Source organism: Hemibagrus wyckioides, linkage group LG23, assembly GCF_019097595.1.
Source record: "Hemibagrus wyckioides isolate EC202008001 linkage group LG23, SWU_Hwy_1.0, whole genome shotgun sequence".
NCBI classification, from domain to species: Eukaryota; Metazoa; Chordata; class Actinopteri; order Siluriformes; family Bagridae; genus Hemibagrus; species Hemibagrus wyckioides.
In genome coordinates, this window is record NC_080732.1 from 8661091 (window position 1) to 8681060 (window position 19970).

At 37.4% G+C, this 19970-nt stretch overlaps 1 protein-coding gene across 1 annotated transcript in view; it reads right to left on the reverse strand.

The window, feature by feature from the left end:
* Positions 1–5380: 5380 nt before the first annotated feature.
* The window catches only part of bcl2a (BCL2 apoptosis regulator a), a 130324-nt gene continuing 115734 nt past the window's right edge, over positions 5381–19970 (reverse strand). Inside the window, exon 2 of the mRNA XM_058376146.1 lies at positions 5381–5884. Within this exon, the coding sequence (XP_058232129.1) occupies positions 5711–5884 (174 nt within the window). The 3' untranslated portion in view covers positions 5381–5710. The remainder of the gene's footprint in view (positions 5885–19970) is intronic.

The window sequence follows — 19970 nt, forward strand, 5'->3', positions numbered from 1 at the left end:
TTCAACACTAGATTCCCTAACTAAAATTTGGAATGTTTTGTATCTACTTATAAATTAGAATACATTATAAGTAATAGAGTAATAACTCTCAGTGCTGGTCCTAAGCCCGGATTAAAATGGGAGGGTTGCATCAGGAAAGGCATCCGGCGTAAAACCTATGCCAAATCGAAAATGTCGACCAAATGATCCGCTGTGGTGACCCCCAACAGGGAGCAGCTGAAAGAACAAGATAAGTAATAGTATAATGATGTGTATTATAGTATGTGATGTGTATGATGTGGATTCTGTATTTTAGAAAAATAAATAAAGCTGACCAGACTGTTGTTTTCAACAGAAAAATATACATTAACCAGTTGAAAGGTATATGTGCTATAGTGGTACCTAGGTGTCTTACTTTGCATTGTAGGGTACAGAATTAGCTACTGTTTTTATTCTAACAGAACAAAGAATTACTGATGATTGCAGAACTAAATGGCAGACAGAACATAGATGTGCTGTCACCACAAATGTCAAAGCACTGGTGTGGTGTTATTAAGGAAGGTGTTAAGTTTATGCTTGCATCATTCATAGACTGAATGAAGAATATAATCTCAAACATCCCAGCTACTTCCAAATATAGATCCCATTTCAAAATGTGCAATCCATACTGGGCTTTCCTCATACAGTCAGGGATCAATACACAAACTGCGGATCTCAGGCCAAAATAAGGATCATAATTACATTTTTGTTTCCAAACAACTAGTCTATAGATATACTGTTTAAAAATATATGGTAATTCTGAGCATTTAAGCTGTGATAATGCAAATGGTGTGTGCTTTGAGCTGTTTCAAAACCTCTGCTTTGTGAAGAGGGGTTGAAGTGGAATCAAAGCATTTAAGACTGTGTCATTCATCACTGTATCATCAAACAGAGGCAAGTGCCTGCCAGTAAAATACCAAAAATGGTGATCAATGACTGTAACTGACAAGTGAGAAGCAGCCTACATACAGTATAAACCATCTGACTGAACAGACATATGAGCACACATAAGTCAAAAGCAAAGCAATATTTCAATAGTTGTCATGCCAATAAAGCAACATGCAAATAATATAAATAGAATAGATTATAATGGCTAGCTGACAAGGAACAAGATAGTAAACGATTAGGCCAACAGTCCTTAGACAAACAAGGAAAAAAAAGAATGGGGTAGGGGTATAATGTGTACCTTAGTTCATACCATTCAATTCTATAAGATCATTTGTATGTATAGTATTTTTTAAGGGGATTTTCATTAAACTGCATTAAAAAAGGTTTAGGCTTTTTGACGAGCTAAATGAGCAGAGAAACTGATTTTGCAGCACCTGCCAAATGTCATAAATCTACATGTAAATCTAATTGGACACAGGGAGAACATACATAGTTGCTCCTCACAAGGAATTAACCTAAATTCAGGATAGAACTGGGAAGCTTGGAGCTGAGAGGCAGCAGTGCTACCCACTGCACCCCAGTGCCAACCTGCACATAAGCACCAGAACACTAAAGTACTCTGTTATCAAACTTTAAAATACTCTATAGCTTACCCTCTAAAAGTTGGTCAGCATCGGATCAACAATGGGCTGATGCACAGGGCTCAGTTTTTGATATTGTTCAGAATATATAAGTATTACAGCACTAGATGTTGTTGTAGAGTTTTAAAACCCCACACATAAGTAGTTAAAATAAACAGCTAGTTTTCAGGAACAAGACAACAGAACATTGTGTAATGCAAGTCAGAAAAGGGACAATGCAACAACTCCTGGAGCTGTCATCACCCCCTCATCCTTGATAATTATCAACCACACTTTTTGTTATAACCCATATGGAGCATCTGTTCTAAATTTTCCACCACTAATTTAACACTCACATTGCATGTAAAACAGTCTCTTGGTAATACATAGCTTTTATAAAGTCTACAGACATTAGCCTCAGCATAACCTGGACCAACCAGCCTGTTTGAAGGAGAGCATAGCAGTCAGAAACGGATGACCAGTCTTCAGTATTCAGAAAATATAAAAATATAACAAGCTGTGTGTGGACTACTGGGTTTTGGGCAGAAGTATAAAACTTACAACATTTAGGATACACAATTTCCAAACTGTTGTTTCTCTGAAACCCTTTCGTTGACTGTAAGTGAATTTCCACTACATTTAAAAAAAATCAGATAAAAAAATATTTATCTGATCTTCTTGCCTGCTGTCAGAGGTGGAATATAATTGCTTGGTTAAAATAATAGCTAATTGATTGCACATAACAAGAATATGCCTTACCTACCTCTCAGAATATCCACAAAAATAAAGCTCACATGTCACTGTTTTTGCTTGACCCTTAAAGAATGAGAGAGACAAATGGAGGCACATTAGGGTTCACTGAAAATTTAAATAAGTGTAAAAAAAGAAAAAAATAGAGAAGTCAGATCAAATGTCAATAGCAATTCTGTTGAGCATAAAGAGAGCATTTGAGACAAAGACAAAAAGAGGAGCGCCATTCTTTGTTTTTTAACTGCCTCCATTTCTGTCTAATAACAGCCTACTGTTCAAATGGCCTCATCTTGACAGCTCATTTTAAATCAATTTCTATTTGCCCCTATATTAGCTTTTTGTAGATAATAAAGCCTGTTACCAAGCTCAACAAAGCGCTTTCTCTTCCTATCAATGAATTGCAATAAGGTAAGGAATAAGAAAGTGAGGCATTTAATCAAAATGGGCTCCAGCTTAATGGGAGATATCAAACGTTGTGTCTTCTTGAAGAATGAAATGAGGCCTTCAGTGAACTATGTTGGGATTCTTTTGTTTAAAATGGTCTTTGATGGGTTTTGTCTCCTTCACCCTGAACACAGTAGTCTGTGTCCTCTGTATATGACATAACAGTAACAGCATAATCAGTCTAAACAGTCTGTGTAGTGTTGTCTTTACATAAATGTAAAATATACACATACTGTCCTTTCATGCCGCTATCTAATCATATGCAGATCATGCAGATACAGGCCAAGAGCTTTAGATAATGTTCACAACTCCAAAAGGAGAAGTGTGATCTCTGTGTCTTGAACTTTGGCATGGTTGTTGGTGACAGATGGGCTGTTTTGAGTTTTTCAGCATCATCTTCTGGGATTTTCACACACAACAGTGTCTAGAGTTTGCACAGAATGGTGTGAAAAACAAAAAACACTGAGTGAACAACAGTTCTGTTAATTAGGTGTTCCTAATGAAGTTAATGGTGAGAGTACACTCACTAAATGAATTAAAACTTAAATACTGTGCTTACCTTTTGGGGGCTTTTTAAGCTCTGACAACAGTCATGAATGAATCAGCACCTTTCCTGGAAACACTGTGCAAGGCAGGAATGTGTCCTAGATCCAGAACATCACAAGGCACCATGCAGACACATTCACACCTAGGGCCAATTTAGAGTAACTAATCAACCTAATGGCATTTTTTTTTTGAGACATGGGAAGACACTTGCGCAGAAACTTTACACATATTAACCTGAGCTCAGGATTTACTCAGAACTCTTGAACCTTGAAGCAGCAATACTATCATGTACAGCTATATTGTACAGTACATATACTATTATGTACTGTATGCTTTATCAATAAGAGCCCACAGGACAAGCCCTTATGTTGCACTCTGCTTTCCAAAGTCCTCTAACAGAAGAATCAGTCATTACTTAAAACACTGCTAAGAACCATGAAGAAAAGTGAAATCACTTATAAAGAGAGGCTGATTTGAACTAATAGGTAACTGCTATTGTTAGATGTGTGTTCATGGCATACATGGACCGTTATTTCACTCCACTCCCTGAACATCATTTATCTCTTGCACAAAAGCCCTTGTTCTGCTTCTTGAAAAGAAACTAAACAGTGATGAGGTAAAGCGAGGCTGACTGAAAGAAATGGTGAAGAAAGTTCACGAGGTTGCCATCCATCAGTGCTTTTAATCAAGCCCAACGCGTCTCCATGGGAACTTTGTCTACCAAATAGTCAAGCATGGATTCAACGATTGGGTGCCTCCAAGTGCAAGAACAAATAGAGCACAAAATCAAGTTTATTTATAGCCACCTCAAAGTATGGAGACAATTAAAGGACATAGTAAGTCACCTTTACAATTCAGGCTCTACATTATAATGTTATGTATGAAATTTTAAATGATACAAGGCTGTATTGTTATGTAAATAACTATGGGTAGCTTGTTCTTAAAATTCCACCAAAATATTCCAAAGTATTGCTTGATTATAAAATATACCAGCTGGGTTCTGTTGCATAACAGGCAACAAGGGAGCAATAGAATCTAAAAATATATGATGCATGATATCCATCCAGCATTAAACTATTCTTGTGTGACAGATATAGCAAAAAAGGAAGCTCCAGAACATAAAATTATAAAACAGAAATATTTCATCCTATTGCTTAGAGATGGTTTTATCAGCAGGGATCTGAGGTCTTAAAGGTTGCTAAGCAGCACAGTTAAAAATTAATGAATTAATTATATAATGCAGGATTGTGAGGGATTAGAGATCTAAGAACACCAACACCAAGTTTTATCAGCTAATGTCTTTCACACTACTCATTATTTTACTGCGTGTTAACAGGTGATCATTCTATTTTTCTACTTCATTTGCACCAGAAGAGAATATATCTGCTGTGCTTCTTTGACAAACGAGGTGAAATTCAAGGTGTGTGACAAGCAGTTCACAGCCACAGCTGGAAAGCTGTCTGATCGCACAGTGTCAGAGGCAAAAAAAATGTTTTTAGTACCACATATTAAAACCTTGATTTATTCCCAAATACAAACAGTGCTGCATCACTTAGCTGGGTAATGATTCTTCCTCAAGGGCAGTGGATGAGGATCTATGACCTATAGGGTCACCCATAGTCTGCGTCCCTGTCCCTGACTCTACAGACTTGGCTGTGCTGATCAAGCACACTAGCCTGCTCTGAAACTTCACCTGAAGCTGCTGAGATAGGGGGAATAAGTCAACTGAAATGCTTACGTTAAGGACAAATTTGTACAGGTGCAGTGAATGCCCCAGAACACAATCCACAGGGAATATGGTAACACAATGCCAGCTACCTTATCCCTGTTCATAAAACTACACACAACAAAAAACAATTTAGCTCTTAAGAGATGTCAAAAGTAAGGCAATTGAATATTTCTTATATTTTCTTATAAACTCATTTTATGAAGTGCTTATATCCAAAATGCTACCATTAACCGATTGTGAAGTCTGTTCAAGGGGATTTTAGTGGTAAGGTGGTGGACATATCTCACTGCACACACACACACACACACACACACACACTCTACAGAGAATTTAATTCAATTCAATTTATTTGTATAACGCTTTTAACAATGAACATTGTCACAATACAGCTTTACAGGAATATAAAAATTCAGAACACACATAATAAAGTGCACCATTTAAATTTATATTTATCGATAATGAACAAGCCACAGGCAATGCAGGCAGGGGAAAACTCCCTGAGATAATATGAGAAAGAAACTATGTGAGGATCCTGACTGAATAGGGAACTCATTCTCACCTGGGCAACACTGGATAGGGCAATTATAAAATTGATTTTCAAGTGCAATTGTAAAAGCAGGAGCTTTTGAACAACTTATGAGAATGAGCATCTGCTTAATTTTTTTATTTATTAGAGATTTAAAATGAATGCCATTCTGCTGAAGCCATCAAATGTTCAATGATGAAGTCCTGAGGGCAAAACCGGCATGACAACAGCAATCCAAAGCCAACCTAATGGTCTCCAAGTTTTACCATCCACGGCAATCTCATGTATATCCAGGCTGTCCATGTGGGGCCATCTTTGGCAGCTGTGAGTGGTCTCCAATGCATCAGAATGGTTCAGGCAGATCTGGAGAGCAGAAGTAGTCAGGACCACTGGTATCTCAGCAGAAGTAGGTGTAACTCAACAGAGAGAGAGAGAGAGAGAGGCATGTGATCACATAATGGTTAAGGACATTGAATATAATGTTCAGAAAGCAAGCAGGGACTCTGGCAAGACTAGCTATGACAGCATAATTAAAGGAGAGAGCCATAAAGTGACACAGACATGAGGGCTTCCTGGGACATGAAGTGGCCAGCAACTCCAACATCAACAAACATGAGTGAATGCATAAGAATGGGGGGCAAGAACATCCAAACATCTGAGTTTACAAAAACACTCTAAGCCCATGAATCTTACATATCTGCTCCTTTTCCAAAGAAAAGAAAATATTCATAAAAGCCTTGACTAAACAAATAGGTTTTTTAAAAAAATAGGATTGTGTCTGAGTCCCATACACAAAGAGGAAGGCTGTTCCATAACTGTGAGAAGAGCTGTGTAAAAGAAAACTCTGCCCCCTGCTGTAGCCTTCACTGCTTGAGGTACCAACAAATAGCCTGCACCTTTTGATCGATGTAGGTGTATGCAGGTCATAAAAAAAACATTTGCTCAGGTACTGGTCAGGCACATAACCATTCAAAAGGTAAGTAGTAGAATTTAATATTTAATGCAAAAATTTGTCTGTTAGCCAGTGCTCTGTGGATGAGATAGGAGTGATGTGTCCCTTGTGATCTCCCTTAAGCACCTACTGTAACATCCAGACTGTAAGGTATTGCAATAATCCAACCTAGAGATAACAAAAGCATTAACTAGTATTTCTGCATTGTGTAGTGACATTCTGTTTCTTATCTTAGCAATATTTCTTAAATGAAAGAAGTCTAGCCTAGTGATACTACTATAGTGATACCTACATGGGCTTCAAATGAAAGACTGGAGTCAATAATCACACCAGTAATCACATCATGATGAAACAGAAAAGCTATCCAGAGTTACTCTGTGAGCAGAAAGCTTACTTTTGGCTGCCTGCAGTCCTGGTACAAGTACTGGTTCTTCTGTCTTATCTGAATTGAGTAGGAGGAAGTTAATGAGCAACCACTGTCTAATATCTGTGAAACATCCTTCAACTTTATTAAGCAGGTACCTATTATTTGGCTTTGCTGAAACATAGAACTGTATTTCATCAACATAACAGTGGAAGCTAATACAAATAATTTTTCCTAGGGAAAAAACAGTGGACTTAAAACAGGACTTTGAGGAACACCAACTTTTCCTTTGGTATCAGCCTACAACAAAGTCTTTGGACTTTGGGAGGAAACTGGAGTATAAAGTGTTAAGCCCAGAAGCACAGGGAGAACATGTGTAGCAGGGTGGAGCCCCCAAGCCTGGAGGTGAGAGACGAATGTGCTTACCACTAAGCCACCATGGCCACCCCCGTCCCACACCTCCCAGCAACCCTTGTTTGTGTGCTACCTAAGATTACCAGTGGTGGCTCAGTGGTAAAGGCTTTGGGCTAGTGCTTGAAATGTTGCTTGTCTATTTGCTACTTTTGGGTTCTTTAACGAAACTCTTCACCTTCAACTGTTTGAGTGTATCCTCTCTCAGTTATAAGTCACTTTGGATAAAATAATCTGCCAAATCGTTAAGTGTCCTGCAATTTCCCAAGGAGATAACTATTAATCTATTGTCAGATCATTGCCATTTTCTCCCGCAACATGGACCTGCTTTTAAACTGTGGCATATATTTAAACTGGGGACCTACAGTAGAAGCTGTGAAGCGTGCTGTCCAAATGTGTTTTATATTTTATTAATATTGCTTGCTCACTGAGCTGACTGGAGTCTCGCCATTCTGGTCTTTCTATTACAGTATCTTTTTTTGTTACAATACAATATATCACAAGACACATTAGTAGGATATGCCTGCATATAAACACTACTATTTAAAATATATTAGAAGCTCCCAGATGGTACAGTAGAAAAGCGTTCACCCAATCAGCTGAGACTTATGGTCTTGCACATTTATTCATAGAAATCTGTTTCTTGCATTTTGTTTCCACCTCAGCCAAGCATTATGGTATTAATGCTGGTATTATTTATTCTGTTATGGTTTTAATACACATTTTTAAAATTTGCATTGTAGGGCTGAATGTAATCCCATACATTCATCCTGGATCATGGATGCCCAATTCTGAAACAAGAACTGAATTTCTCTTTTGGGTGGAACTGATTTAGGTGAACTGAGTGATGAATTCAGTGAATAATTTGCTCACAATGAAGAGGACAAAAAGCATGGTATCACTCTCTAATTGTTGAATGAGATAAACGGGTTTTAGAAGGTTCCCCTGATTCCTGACCCATTTCATGTCCATTTGATCAGCACAAAGAAGCACTTTCAGTTTTTTTTTTGTCTGATCCCAGGCAGTAAACTGCAGAGGAACTGGTATGATGGACGACCGTAATTTCTCTTGCTTTTCTCACTGCTGTGGGAGAGATAAGTGAGGTCCTCAGAGGCCTCTGTGCCGATAAAGCTCTGCCAACAGCAAACAGACAAATGCAAAACCACAGCAGCAACCGGACAGATACAGGAGCAAGACTGTAGAGAAAGATAACAGAAGTAGACTACACTTTCTCCCACATTAGATATCCAGCCACCTTTGCTGTGAAAATAGCTGAGAAAATATGAGACTAAAGCACAGAATTTCTCATCAATCGATTGTAGAAGTTCAGAACTATAAGCTAAACTGTTTTATCCAACTATTTTGAGATGATTGCCAGATTTCCTCATTGGAAGGCTTTCAGACTCAGTCTGTGTGAACAGCAGTGGTCCAACCTAAGTGTTTCACTCAGCATCTTTTGTGGCCACAAAAGCTAGTGGAAAATGGGGGAAGAAAGGTATTATAACACAAATTGTTCCTCACATGCTGGACAACAGCCAGAAGCTGCTGATTGCCTTTAAATGCCAGTCAAAGGGAGACTCGTAATCATTATAGAGGTATTGATCAGCAGTCTGAACACTCTGAAACCTCTTGCGCTTAAAGAACCCACAATGCCAGCCTTTCATATGAAATAGGGAACACAGGGGGGGGGCATTTGCCTAAAAATAAGGAATGCACAAAGTGGTGCAGAAATATATCACATTGATTTTGAAAGTAATTTTGACATTTTTTATTTTAGGCCTAACATCCTAGATAATATAAAAACAATGTTCTGAGCATATATAGCTATTACAGTGATTAATTTATCATAATTTATTTAATTTGTTTGAGTATTTCACATTAGTCTATATTGATGGCACACAAATGGAGTGTTTTAAAACACACAGTAATTAGCTGCCACTGAAAAGTGGAGCATGATCTGCTTATTCATTAGTGAGCATGGCCTCTTCACTGAAACACAGTGACCTATGGGCCAGAGGGCTTCTCTAAAAGAACCCTAGCACTGTAGTCTTAATAAATATAAATACTGTACTCCTGTTCACTTCTCTAATTATAAGAAAATCATATCGTTCAAATTAGTCATGTTCAAGTGTTTGAGGCACATGAGGACCCAATCGTCAGGAAGGTATGAGGATGAGACTGATGCAGTTATAACTGAGACTAATTTTACTACTATTTTTACAATTTCAATATGCCAGCAAAGATCAGGGTCAAAAACACAAACTAGGACAGCCAAGGCACAAGCAGGATAACCAGGGCTTAGACACAACAGTGAAGGTGTGTGTAAAAGTCCAATATACAGTGCAGGTAATAAACAGTGACAGTTGAACATGGGATAGGAAGCAGGTGAGTTGAATGTTTAGATCAGTGTAAAAAGGTTATTGATTATGGAAAAGATACTGACAATTACTTTTGTTAATAAAGCTATGAATTTGAGATTAAAATGTAGGTTGAAGGAGGGAAGGAAGGAAGAGTCTTTATTAATGTTGCCACTTAAATCTAATTTGCTCCAACCTTATAGATTTTTATTCATTCATTCTATGTTGACTGAACTTTAGTTATTAAATAGAATCAAACATTTTACAATTTCTATTGCAACTTCACCTGCTGTAAGGATGGAACAGACCTCTGCTAAATGTATGCTATGAAGTGCAGTTATATGGCATTAGGTAAGCAGAGTGGCGAAAGCTCTGATATAGAAGTTGAAATTTAATTGGTTTAGTGACCTAACCCTGTTGCATTGCAGTATTATAATCATATATGGCTAATACTTAATTGCATATTTGACAGGCATCCCAAATGTTTTGGTAGCCCTGAATGGAGTAGCATGCAAGTGTGTGTGTGGCAGAGACAGAAAAGCCATGCCCCACAGTCTCTGCATCCAGCACTAACCTTGCACAGTGGCTCTGAGCAATAACAAGTGGTGTTTTAATCTTCAAGGGTAATTTCAGTCCCAATATAGCCCACTGGTGTGATGCTGTCCTGGGGGAAAATTTGCCCTGGTTTAGTTGAACATAGATTTTTTCACCTGACAAGTAACCTAGGATGTTACATATAGGTTACAAAGCAAAAAAAAAAAAAGTATGGGGCTGTCTTGTACAAGCTAAATTACCTTGCACTGATTTCAGTTGCAAACTATAGTTCATATCAATGACGATCATTTAAAAGCTATGCTGGATAAACTGTACTTTAGTTGCAACTCACAGTTTGCCTGAAATTTAAGATGGATAGGACTGCAGAAGCAAAATAATGCACACTTTTCACATCTATCCTGACACACTCCTGTGAACACAGCTCTCTAATCAAGCTTCCAGAAAACACTGTTGCCGCTTTAGGTATTGAACAGATGACTGGAACCTCAGTTCAGTACCCAAACCAAGAAACAAGTGAAAGCTCCAATGTGTTTGCACAGTATTATGTTATTAACTAGGACAAAAGGTTGTAGTTAAGATCATTTTACAAGTATATGAACTATTACCATTTCATTTGTTATAACCAGACATTCCCCTTACATTTCAGCATCATTTGGTCTATATTCTTGTACCCTGTTCCAGTAGCACATCGAAAATACATTGTCAGCAGTCATATTATGGATAACAAAGTTTACTGCGAAATACAGCATGTACCATGCAAGCATTACAGGCTTAAAAATGAAAAATCACTAAAGCAGCTTCCATTCCATTTTAAATGTTTGTGTGTGTGTGTGTGTGTGTGTGTGTGTGATAGCTATTTAATAATTATTACATTATTGCCTTTATCATTATTATTTTTTCATCATTAAGATTAAGTATTACCTAAGCTCTAAAGAGAACAGTATAATCTTTATGGTCCTTTTTTAAGCTCTGTAGCACGTTATGATTGATAAGCCTATTACACCATGCACTTTAGTCTATTTATAATGCAGATGACTTTTTTCTGGTTTGTGTATACAAGCAACTGAAAATGGTGAATTAATTATAAGTGCAGTTCTTGAAAAATGCAAACGTGAAACAGTTCTGTGCTGGTATTTCACTGTGCTTTGAAAAGCTCAGGAGAAGCAATTCACTCCTCAGAAGTAATGCTATTGATTTCTCCTGTGTAGGCAAAGCAGCTTAAGTGTGTCTTAGGTGCCTATGCTATTAGAGAGCAATCAGGTATTAAATTCCCCTCAAGTCCTCCAATTAGGTGTAATCTTCAACATCCCCTTGAGGAAGAAAGAGCAATTCACTGTCACCTGCTATTCAAGTCCTGCAGAGTAGAGCAAAGAAGAAATTAATACTCAAAACACTAAACATTATATAATACTATTTAACATTTCACAGGAAACTGTGCAAGAACTACACAGGATGCAAGAAGGAGTTAATGAGCAGTTCTTCATTTACACTTATTCGTATTAACCTCTAATAACTGCTAGTTAAATACTCAGTAATTAATTGACTCTTCTTACCTTCTCTATTATTTAATTCAGTTATTTTAAGTAATAAGAATAAAACTTTTATATTCACAGTTCCTAGTTGTTTTCTCTATATGGATATGAATTTAAACAATAAAGCAAAAATGATTGAAGTACTGTGTTGTTCTTCAGTAGGTAATTGAGATGTGGAACAACATGGAAATTTATTACTAATGTTTCTTATTTAGGAGAACATTTTTTTTATAATAAAAATATGTTAATGGATCATTTTTTACTCCATTACATTACAACCTTGCAATTTTGTAGGTTATTGATGTTGAGTTTTCTTTTTAGGCCTTGACTGGCTAAATAGCACAACAGACTGACCATGAGCTCCTCTGACAAGACCTAAAATAACTCATATAACCATTTACATTATAGACACTGAGGCATTACAACAGGTTGTGGTATATTAAGGTAGTGGATCCTAGAAGTGGGGCAGAGTGGATGAGTGCTTAGCTTGTTTGATTCGCACTTCCTGGTTTGGAGGTTTGATTCCTGACTCTGTCCTCTGTGTGTGGAGTTTGCATGTTCTACCTATTCTTCAGCAGTTTCCTCCACCAGGCCAAAAACATTTATTTTAGGCTGATCAGCACCTATAAATTGTGTGTGTAAGTGTGTGTGTTTGTGTGCCCTGTAATGGGTTGGCACAACATCCAGGATGTCACCTGCCTTCTACCCCAAATCCTCAGGGATACACTTCAGGCTCCCCTGTAGGATAAGCACTAAAGAAAATGGATGGATGAGATGTTTGGATCCCCATGAAGAAGGTAAGGCTTAGCTATTGGGAATTAATGTTGTTGATAGTTATTATGTGTTATTAAGTGTCATAGTTACATAGTAGTTCTATAGGAGAAATGTGACAATAATTAGCTACTGCTTAAGTATCAATTACTTACTGCATAGTTAATAGTGAACGTCCACTAATATACTAATGTACTGTATATGTATCTGAATTGTTCTTTTTTTCTGGAAACATAACCTAGATAAATCTCAATGCTATTGAGATGTCATTAATGTCATGTCCATTGCTGTTGAAGAATCTTACAACAGGAAAGGGGGAAAACCTTTATTTTGATAGTATGAATGTGATCAATAAAGCAATCAGTCACTGTTTCATTAGTGGGATGATTAAAGATTCAAGATTCAAAGAACTTTATTAATCCCAAGGGGAAATTCCTTAAATGATAAGTGAGTATCAAATACTGATTGTTTTAGCAGCGAGTATTAGACCATTAATCGGTCAGTCTGCATCTGTTCTTTCAATCCACTGCTATAAAATGCACTGGATTATGCAATGGATATTTTTTTCTGCTATAATTTTATACATACATACATATATATTGAATTCTGTAGAGATAGAGAAAGAGGGAAAGAGAGAGAGAACTTATATACATCCATCAGCCATAATATTGAGACCACTGACAGGTGATGTGAATAACATCTTGTTACAATGGCACCTGTCAAGGGGTGAGATATATTAAAAATATGAGGTTTATTATTATATGCTGGCTTGCCCTCCAAATGTTCCAGATCTCAATCTGATCAGAAATCTGTGGGCTGTACTGGACAAACAAATATGATCCATGAAGGTCCTCACAACTTACAGCACTATAGAGGTCTTGCGGAGTCCATGCCAGACGAGTCAGGGCTGATTTGGTGGCACAAAGGGGCCTACACTATATTAGGCAGGTTGTTTTAATGATATGGTTGGTGTGTGTGTGTGTGTGTGTGTGTGTGTGTGTCTGGATCTAATTTAATTATATTTTATTTCTATACTGCTTTCAACAATTGATTTTTACCATTATCCCAAAACAGCTTTACAGAAAAATATAAATTCTGGTTATAAATTTTAAACGTATAAATTTATCCCTACTATCAAATGATGACAGAGCTGGTCAAAAAAGTAAGTAATTTTATCTTTATTTTTTATCACAGGAAGAAAGAAAAAAACAAAACATCAGCACTGGCGTTGTGAACAGAATTAAATTTCACAGTGGAATGATGGAATTACTCCATGTCCCATGTTAATTGAACCCCCTCCAAATCTGTTTGTTTGTTTGCTTGCTGGGTTTTGTTTGTTTGTTTGTTTGGGTTTTTGGGGGGTGTTTGGCTTTATTTTGCAGGAAATTTGGAGGCATGCAGAATTAAAACTTCAGCAAAGGCTGAAGTAAAACTGAGTAAAAACTGTGGGAAAACATCCTTCTGAGTTAGTTCTCATGCTGTTATAGATTTGAGTCTAAAGCGGCAAGAGCTCATGATGGACTGTAAAAAGTTACGGAGCCTAATGGAAATACTGAGACTCCCCGGAATGTAACACTGACACCAATAATACTGATAGATAGGGACCGCCTGTTCGCTTTACTCTCGTCCGATGGTCGCACACAGCAAGGCTTCACTTCCCACATCATTATTTATTATGAACATTACCAGTGTGAAGGGCTGATGAAGACAGATCTGCACACATTCGAGAGATAGACACCAGAAATGAGTGATATTAATGTGCCTCCTCAGCTACTTGCTGTTTCACTGATGTTCTGTATTACGACTGCTGCCATTCAGCATACAACCCAGTGTCTCACCCTACAAACTGTGGAATGACAATGTAATTTTTCAATTTCCTCTTTAGGCTTCAGAAAAGTAATGACCACTATCAACAACCATTTCAGAGCTTATAGCACAAGTTTTCAATCGGAAAGAACACGGACCTGAGGAAAGATTTGAATAATGGCTTTGTTTTAATCAGCAATTTTTTTCTTTTCAAAATTGAAAATGACAAGAACTATATCTAATCCTAATTAATTTTTCTTCACTGTTCGATCACCCTTTTGTCCCCAACCCTGTTAACATTCTACTTTCTAATGCTGAAGTTCTAGAAGTCATTTGCAAACCGCAGTCGCCGCCACCGTCTTCATCATACACACATCAGCTGATGGACAGTCTCACTACTGGATGGAACTATTTTCCTTAAACATATTAGCTTGAACTAATCACGGATATTCTTTTTACTGGCATAACTGTACAACTGTCATATAACTTCACTGCTAGCTGAAATTGCCATCTAATACTAGTCAGCCTCAATAAATAAAAATCTTTTAAACAGAATGCTCATGCTCATGGCAGTAATATTATTCGGAGAGACACACTCCCTGTTTGTAGTGGGTGTAAATAGATAGTCGTCACCTCACTCGCAATTTGAGTACTTGCTTATTTTATGTGTTTTGTATTAATAACCTATTGTGTCTGAAATGCTCACTGCTGCCTTTTTGTATTAACAGAAAGTAGCAAGAAAGAACAGAAACCCTGTTACACTAGGTCTTTTAATGTGTCTTCATGGAACTGATGAAAAATTTAAGATGCATTTGCAACAGAATTAAATCCCATCACTAAAACCACTTCAGAAGATGGGCCAAGATGCAATTAAGCTACAAGTCATAACGGAGTAAATACACTTGTCTCACCAAGCTACATTTGGCAACCAAAACTCAATGAGACTTTAAAAAGATAGAGAGAGAGCAATACCACCATGTTGTTTCTGTTCTACATCAGTGTTAAGACATGAAACAGGAAGGTCAAAAGACTGCTGTCCACTGAGCCTCAGAGCCACAGCAACACTGAAATCATTAGCTGTAAGTGCAAAGAAGAACCAGACATGACCTTCTGCCTTCCAGGAAATCCGAACTGGAGCCGTGGGATTTGCTTGAACTGGAGAGTTGTTGTTAAACATTCCCCATGATCAATCATTGCAGACAAAACAGGCAGTTCTGTACACCACATGAATTTGAATTAAGAGTTTGACAAGCAAAATGCAAACTCTAAATTTATTATCCCAGGAAGAATGCATGCCTCACTAATGCCATTTGAAAATTTTACACCAAGCAAATGACTGTAGTTGTCACAGAGTCCTTCTTCATGGCTCCCAAAAACAACAATCCTCATGCCCATTTGGTTGCCTCGTGGTTGTTTCTATTGTGTTCACTTGTTTTTCATTAGTTCAGGATTGGTTTGTTAATTTATACTCTGTTGTGTCTGTTTTTCTGTGCAAAGTGTTTCCAGTTTTAGTTAGTCTGTGCTCATGATATCCTCAGATTCCTGACAGACCAAATGTCAGAAAAGGAGTTAAACCGGATGTGCTCTTCTGCTGTTGTAGCTCATACACCTCAAGGATTAATGTTTTGTGCATGCTAAGATGCTTTTCTGCTCATCATGGTTGTAAAAAGTGAATATTTGTGTTACTATATCCTTCCTGCAAGCTTGAAACAATAATTTTCCTTCCTTCCTCCTTGTATGAAGAAAAGCATTTCCACCCACAGACTTGTTAATGTTTTTTGTTTTTTACACCATTCAGCATAAACTCTAATGTGAAAATCCTCAGAGATCATCAGCTTATGAAATACTCAAACCAGTCCATCTAGTAATAACAACCATGCCACAGTTCACAAATCACAAAAACACACATTTTCTTCTAAGGATTGAATTGATGTGAACATTAGCCGAAGCTCTGGCTTTGTATCTGCATGATTCTATGCATTGCATTGCTTTGTTGATTAAATAAATGCATGTGCAGTTATACAGTTGTTCCTCAAAGTTCCTCAGAAATGTACAATGGTTTAAAGAACCATGATGCAGAGCTACTACTAGAATGTTCTTTATCCCTTTCAATCTCATGACCAGCTGTCACTGCACACATATAATAAGAAAGAGAACATGATCTTATGAGCTGACGTACAAATCCTTCGCAGAATTTTTTGAAAATTAGAAGGATCTAGCCTTCTACAAAAAGCTTTTTAACAATTCTTTTCTTCTGCAGTGTTTTCCTTAATAATACTTCTGTCTGTCCACAGTCCACAATTTCCATCAGTTTCAGTGACAAAGCCCTATATCAGTCACTCTAGAAAGAAAGAAGAGCGTGTGCCCTATTTTCACCCTGAATATTTATGCTCATAAACCATATGAAGTGACTAGAACATTCTAAAATGGCTGACCATGTGATCTTGTTTAGCATAAACGTTTTGTTGATTACTTTAACAATTTCTAAATGACAATCACAGCCCCTTTAATGGATACATACACAGTGCTCTATGTACAACAACGAAATGTCTTAACCATGCTGCTAATAGAATAAATAATCCTATGTTTGTATTCTTTGTCTGAGTTGTTTATACTTTGGTGCCTGAAGCTAATAATTTTCCTGCCAAACTGTTCAATGGACGCATCAGGAATTTGTTTCAATTTATATGTATGTGGGAGAAAAACGACTCTCTCTGAAGACAGGCATAATGTCTCCCTGCAAGCATGAAGTCAAAACAGGATCTCACACACACAGGCAGGTGGTGAGGCAGATTTGCATTAATTGCAGTGAAAGTAAGAGAGCACAAAGGAACCTGCTTTTTCCGTAAGATGAAAACTGGCAGTTCATCCGTTTGATCTGACATTTAAGAGCACAAATTCCAAGAAGACACACACATGAAGGTTCCCATACAATCCTAAATATTATGGCTTCAGGGATCTTGTTATTTTTCCATTTTCTTAGCAATGGTATTAAAAACAGAAGGGCTTCATTGGCCACCTGTGAGGACTCGGCTGGAGGGGATTATGACACAGTACAGCGCAGGGGTGGACATATGATAAATTTATTAGCTAACCCACTGGGGAAGTGTAATTAGTTGTGTGGCGTACATGTATGGTTTATTTGCTTGGAAAATTCACTTATCTAGTCTAAATATTGGCTGTTAACTCTGTGTAATATTTAGCAAGCTACTTAGCTAGTTGTCATGTTTGTCCCTGCACATCAGCAAGCTCAGGCCAACATTTTGCCTATTAGCTGCAATGTTCTGTACTTTCTTTTCTAATGCTTTTATGTTTGACTTATTGTAGTGGACTTCTTTGGTTTCATATTCCTAATTCTGAAAAGATTTTCATCCATGCATACTGCTTAATCCGTTCTACTGACTGCAGATCAAGCCTTAACCATTGTGTGTTGTGCAGCAGATGGTGGCATTTCAAAGTGTGCTTTAGTTACAGTGCAGAAAACATGAATACTAAAGAAAACCTACATAACAAATGAAACCAATTGTTTTGAATATATGGAGGGTTTCTTTGTCTGACTGCTGAACTTGACTGTTGTGAAAAGTCTGACAAAAGAAAGCAAATAATTTGCCTGTCCTAATCACCTGGGCTACTGATCTGTTCACTATCGTAGAAATCACCATGGAAAATGCAACATTTGCATACTCCAGCGATAATACCTAGCACATTCAGAGACAACATTGCATTTTTGATCATTACTGACATTTACATAATGTTTGGCAAATGCCTTTATTCAGTGTGACTTAAATTCAACACAATTTATACAACTGGGCAGTTGAGAGTTAAAGGCTTTGCTCAGAAACCCAGCAGTGGTGGATGGGTGGTCCTAGGGTTAGTGTTAGGGAACTCACAACCTTCCCCATCTTTATAAAGTCCTCATTTGCAAGTCCATACAATTTAAATTCCATTACAATACTTTTTTCCACTTTTTAATTTTTTTATTTTTTCAATCCTGCTATGTGACAGATATAGGTCATCACCAGTTGTGATAGAGAAATGAAAAGATTAACACTACCTCAAACCTGTAAACTATGGACTAAACATACAGTTAATTTTGATAACTTACCTTCGAATGGATAAAAATCAGATGTTACGAAACAGATGCTATCATTATCCTGATTTCAGTAAAGCTGTGATTGATAAATTTGCAAATCTGAAAGATCGGTAAGTGAAACAGTGAGGTGTCAGTGTTATTTCCGTGTGATCACCTAAAGCAATCGTATTGTTTGACTTTTTGATTGTCATCTATGCTGGAGGCATGGGCTTTTAGACCAGACTACAAAGCTAGTTCAAATCTGTTCTCTTGCTGAAAATTGGTGTATATAGTTGGTTTTGTTCATTAAAATTCATTCAAGTCTTTCTGACTCTCTACTAATTCAAGTATGATTGTCTCTTGACTTAGCTTAGTATGTCATTATTAATGTCATCCAGCCCAACCAAAATCCATGGTCAACAGCTGCTGTTTTGATTGGTTATGTCCATAAACCACAAGCTAATCTCAGCTTGATTGTTCATAACCAGTTATAAATTCAATAAACAAACACACATTTGAAGGATAATTAATGGATGTTCCTCCCCAGATACACACACGTCCTGCCAACATAAGTACAATGTGCACAAATTACTCTCATTGACCACACATGCAGTTTGTTTTCCTGCAAAACTGCAAAAGTGTCTCTATAATGCTGTTTATTTTTTTAAGCTGGAATATTTCCTAGATAAAAATAAATGCCAAACAAAGCATGTTATTTTGATGAATAGCAGTGTGCGAAGAGAACATGAGCTGCATCTGCTTATCACATGGTGATGTGTGCAGATTAAATAAATGATCACCAAATACAGTTTGCTGAGCACTGACAGGTTCAAATCTTCTCAATTAGCAAAGGAGGTCATTGTAAAGCTGTCAAGATACAAATAATAATAATAATACAATTGGACAAATACTGTATGTGTTGTCTGTTTACGGATAAATAGAAGTGAGATGTTACTCAAAGTAGCAAGTAATATTAATAGACAATATGCCAGGATATCACATTCCTAATGATAATACACAATTATCTCATGATATCTAACTAATGTAAGCTGCCAATGTGTCACGTCCAGACACCCCCGCCCTGTGCGGGGCTCAAACCCGGACCTCTATGGTGCTGCATGCGCCGGCACGCTGTGGAGCCATACACAGGATTCAACTAAGCTCTGCTTTATTAACATAAACACGAGACAGGGGCAGACTAACTGCCCTACCCCTGGTCAGAGTCTCGTCGCTTGGTGGTGCCCACTGATGCTATGGATGGATCTGTGTGGACCAGGAGACAGCCATGGACAGAGCCCCTTGGGGACTTTCACACCGTCACAGATCTGCCATTTCATCTGTCAGCTTGTGACAGCAAAGAATTAGTGTCTATAATGACCTTAGAATCTATAATGACCTAATAGTTCCTCATTGGCCATTGACTGCTGTTACAGTTACATTATTTACTGTTTATTGTCACCCAAATGAGGATGGGTTCCCTTCTGAGCCTGGTTCCTCTCAAGGTTTCTTCCTCATATCATCACAGGGAGTTTTTCCTTGCCACCGTCGCCACAGGCTTGCTCATTAGGGATAAAATAAAATAGTTTCATAATTTAATTTAATAATTTATTCCTATTTCTAGTTATTTAG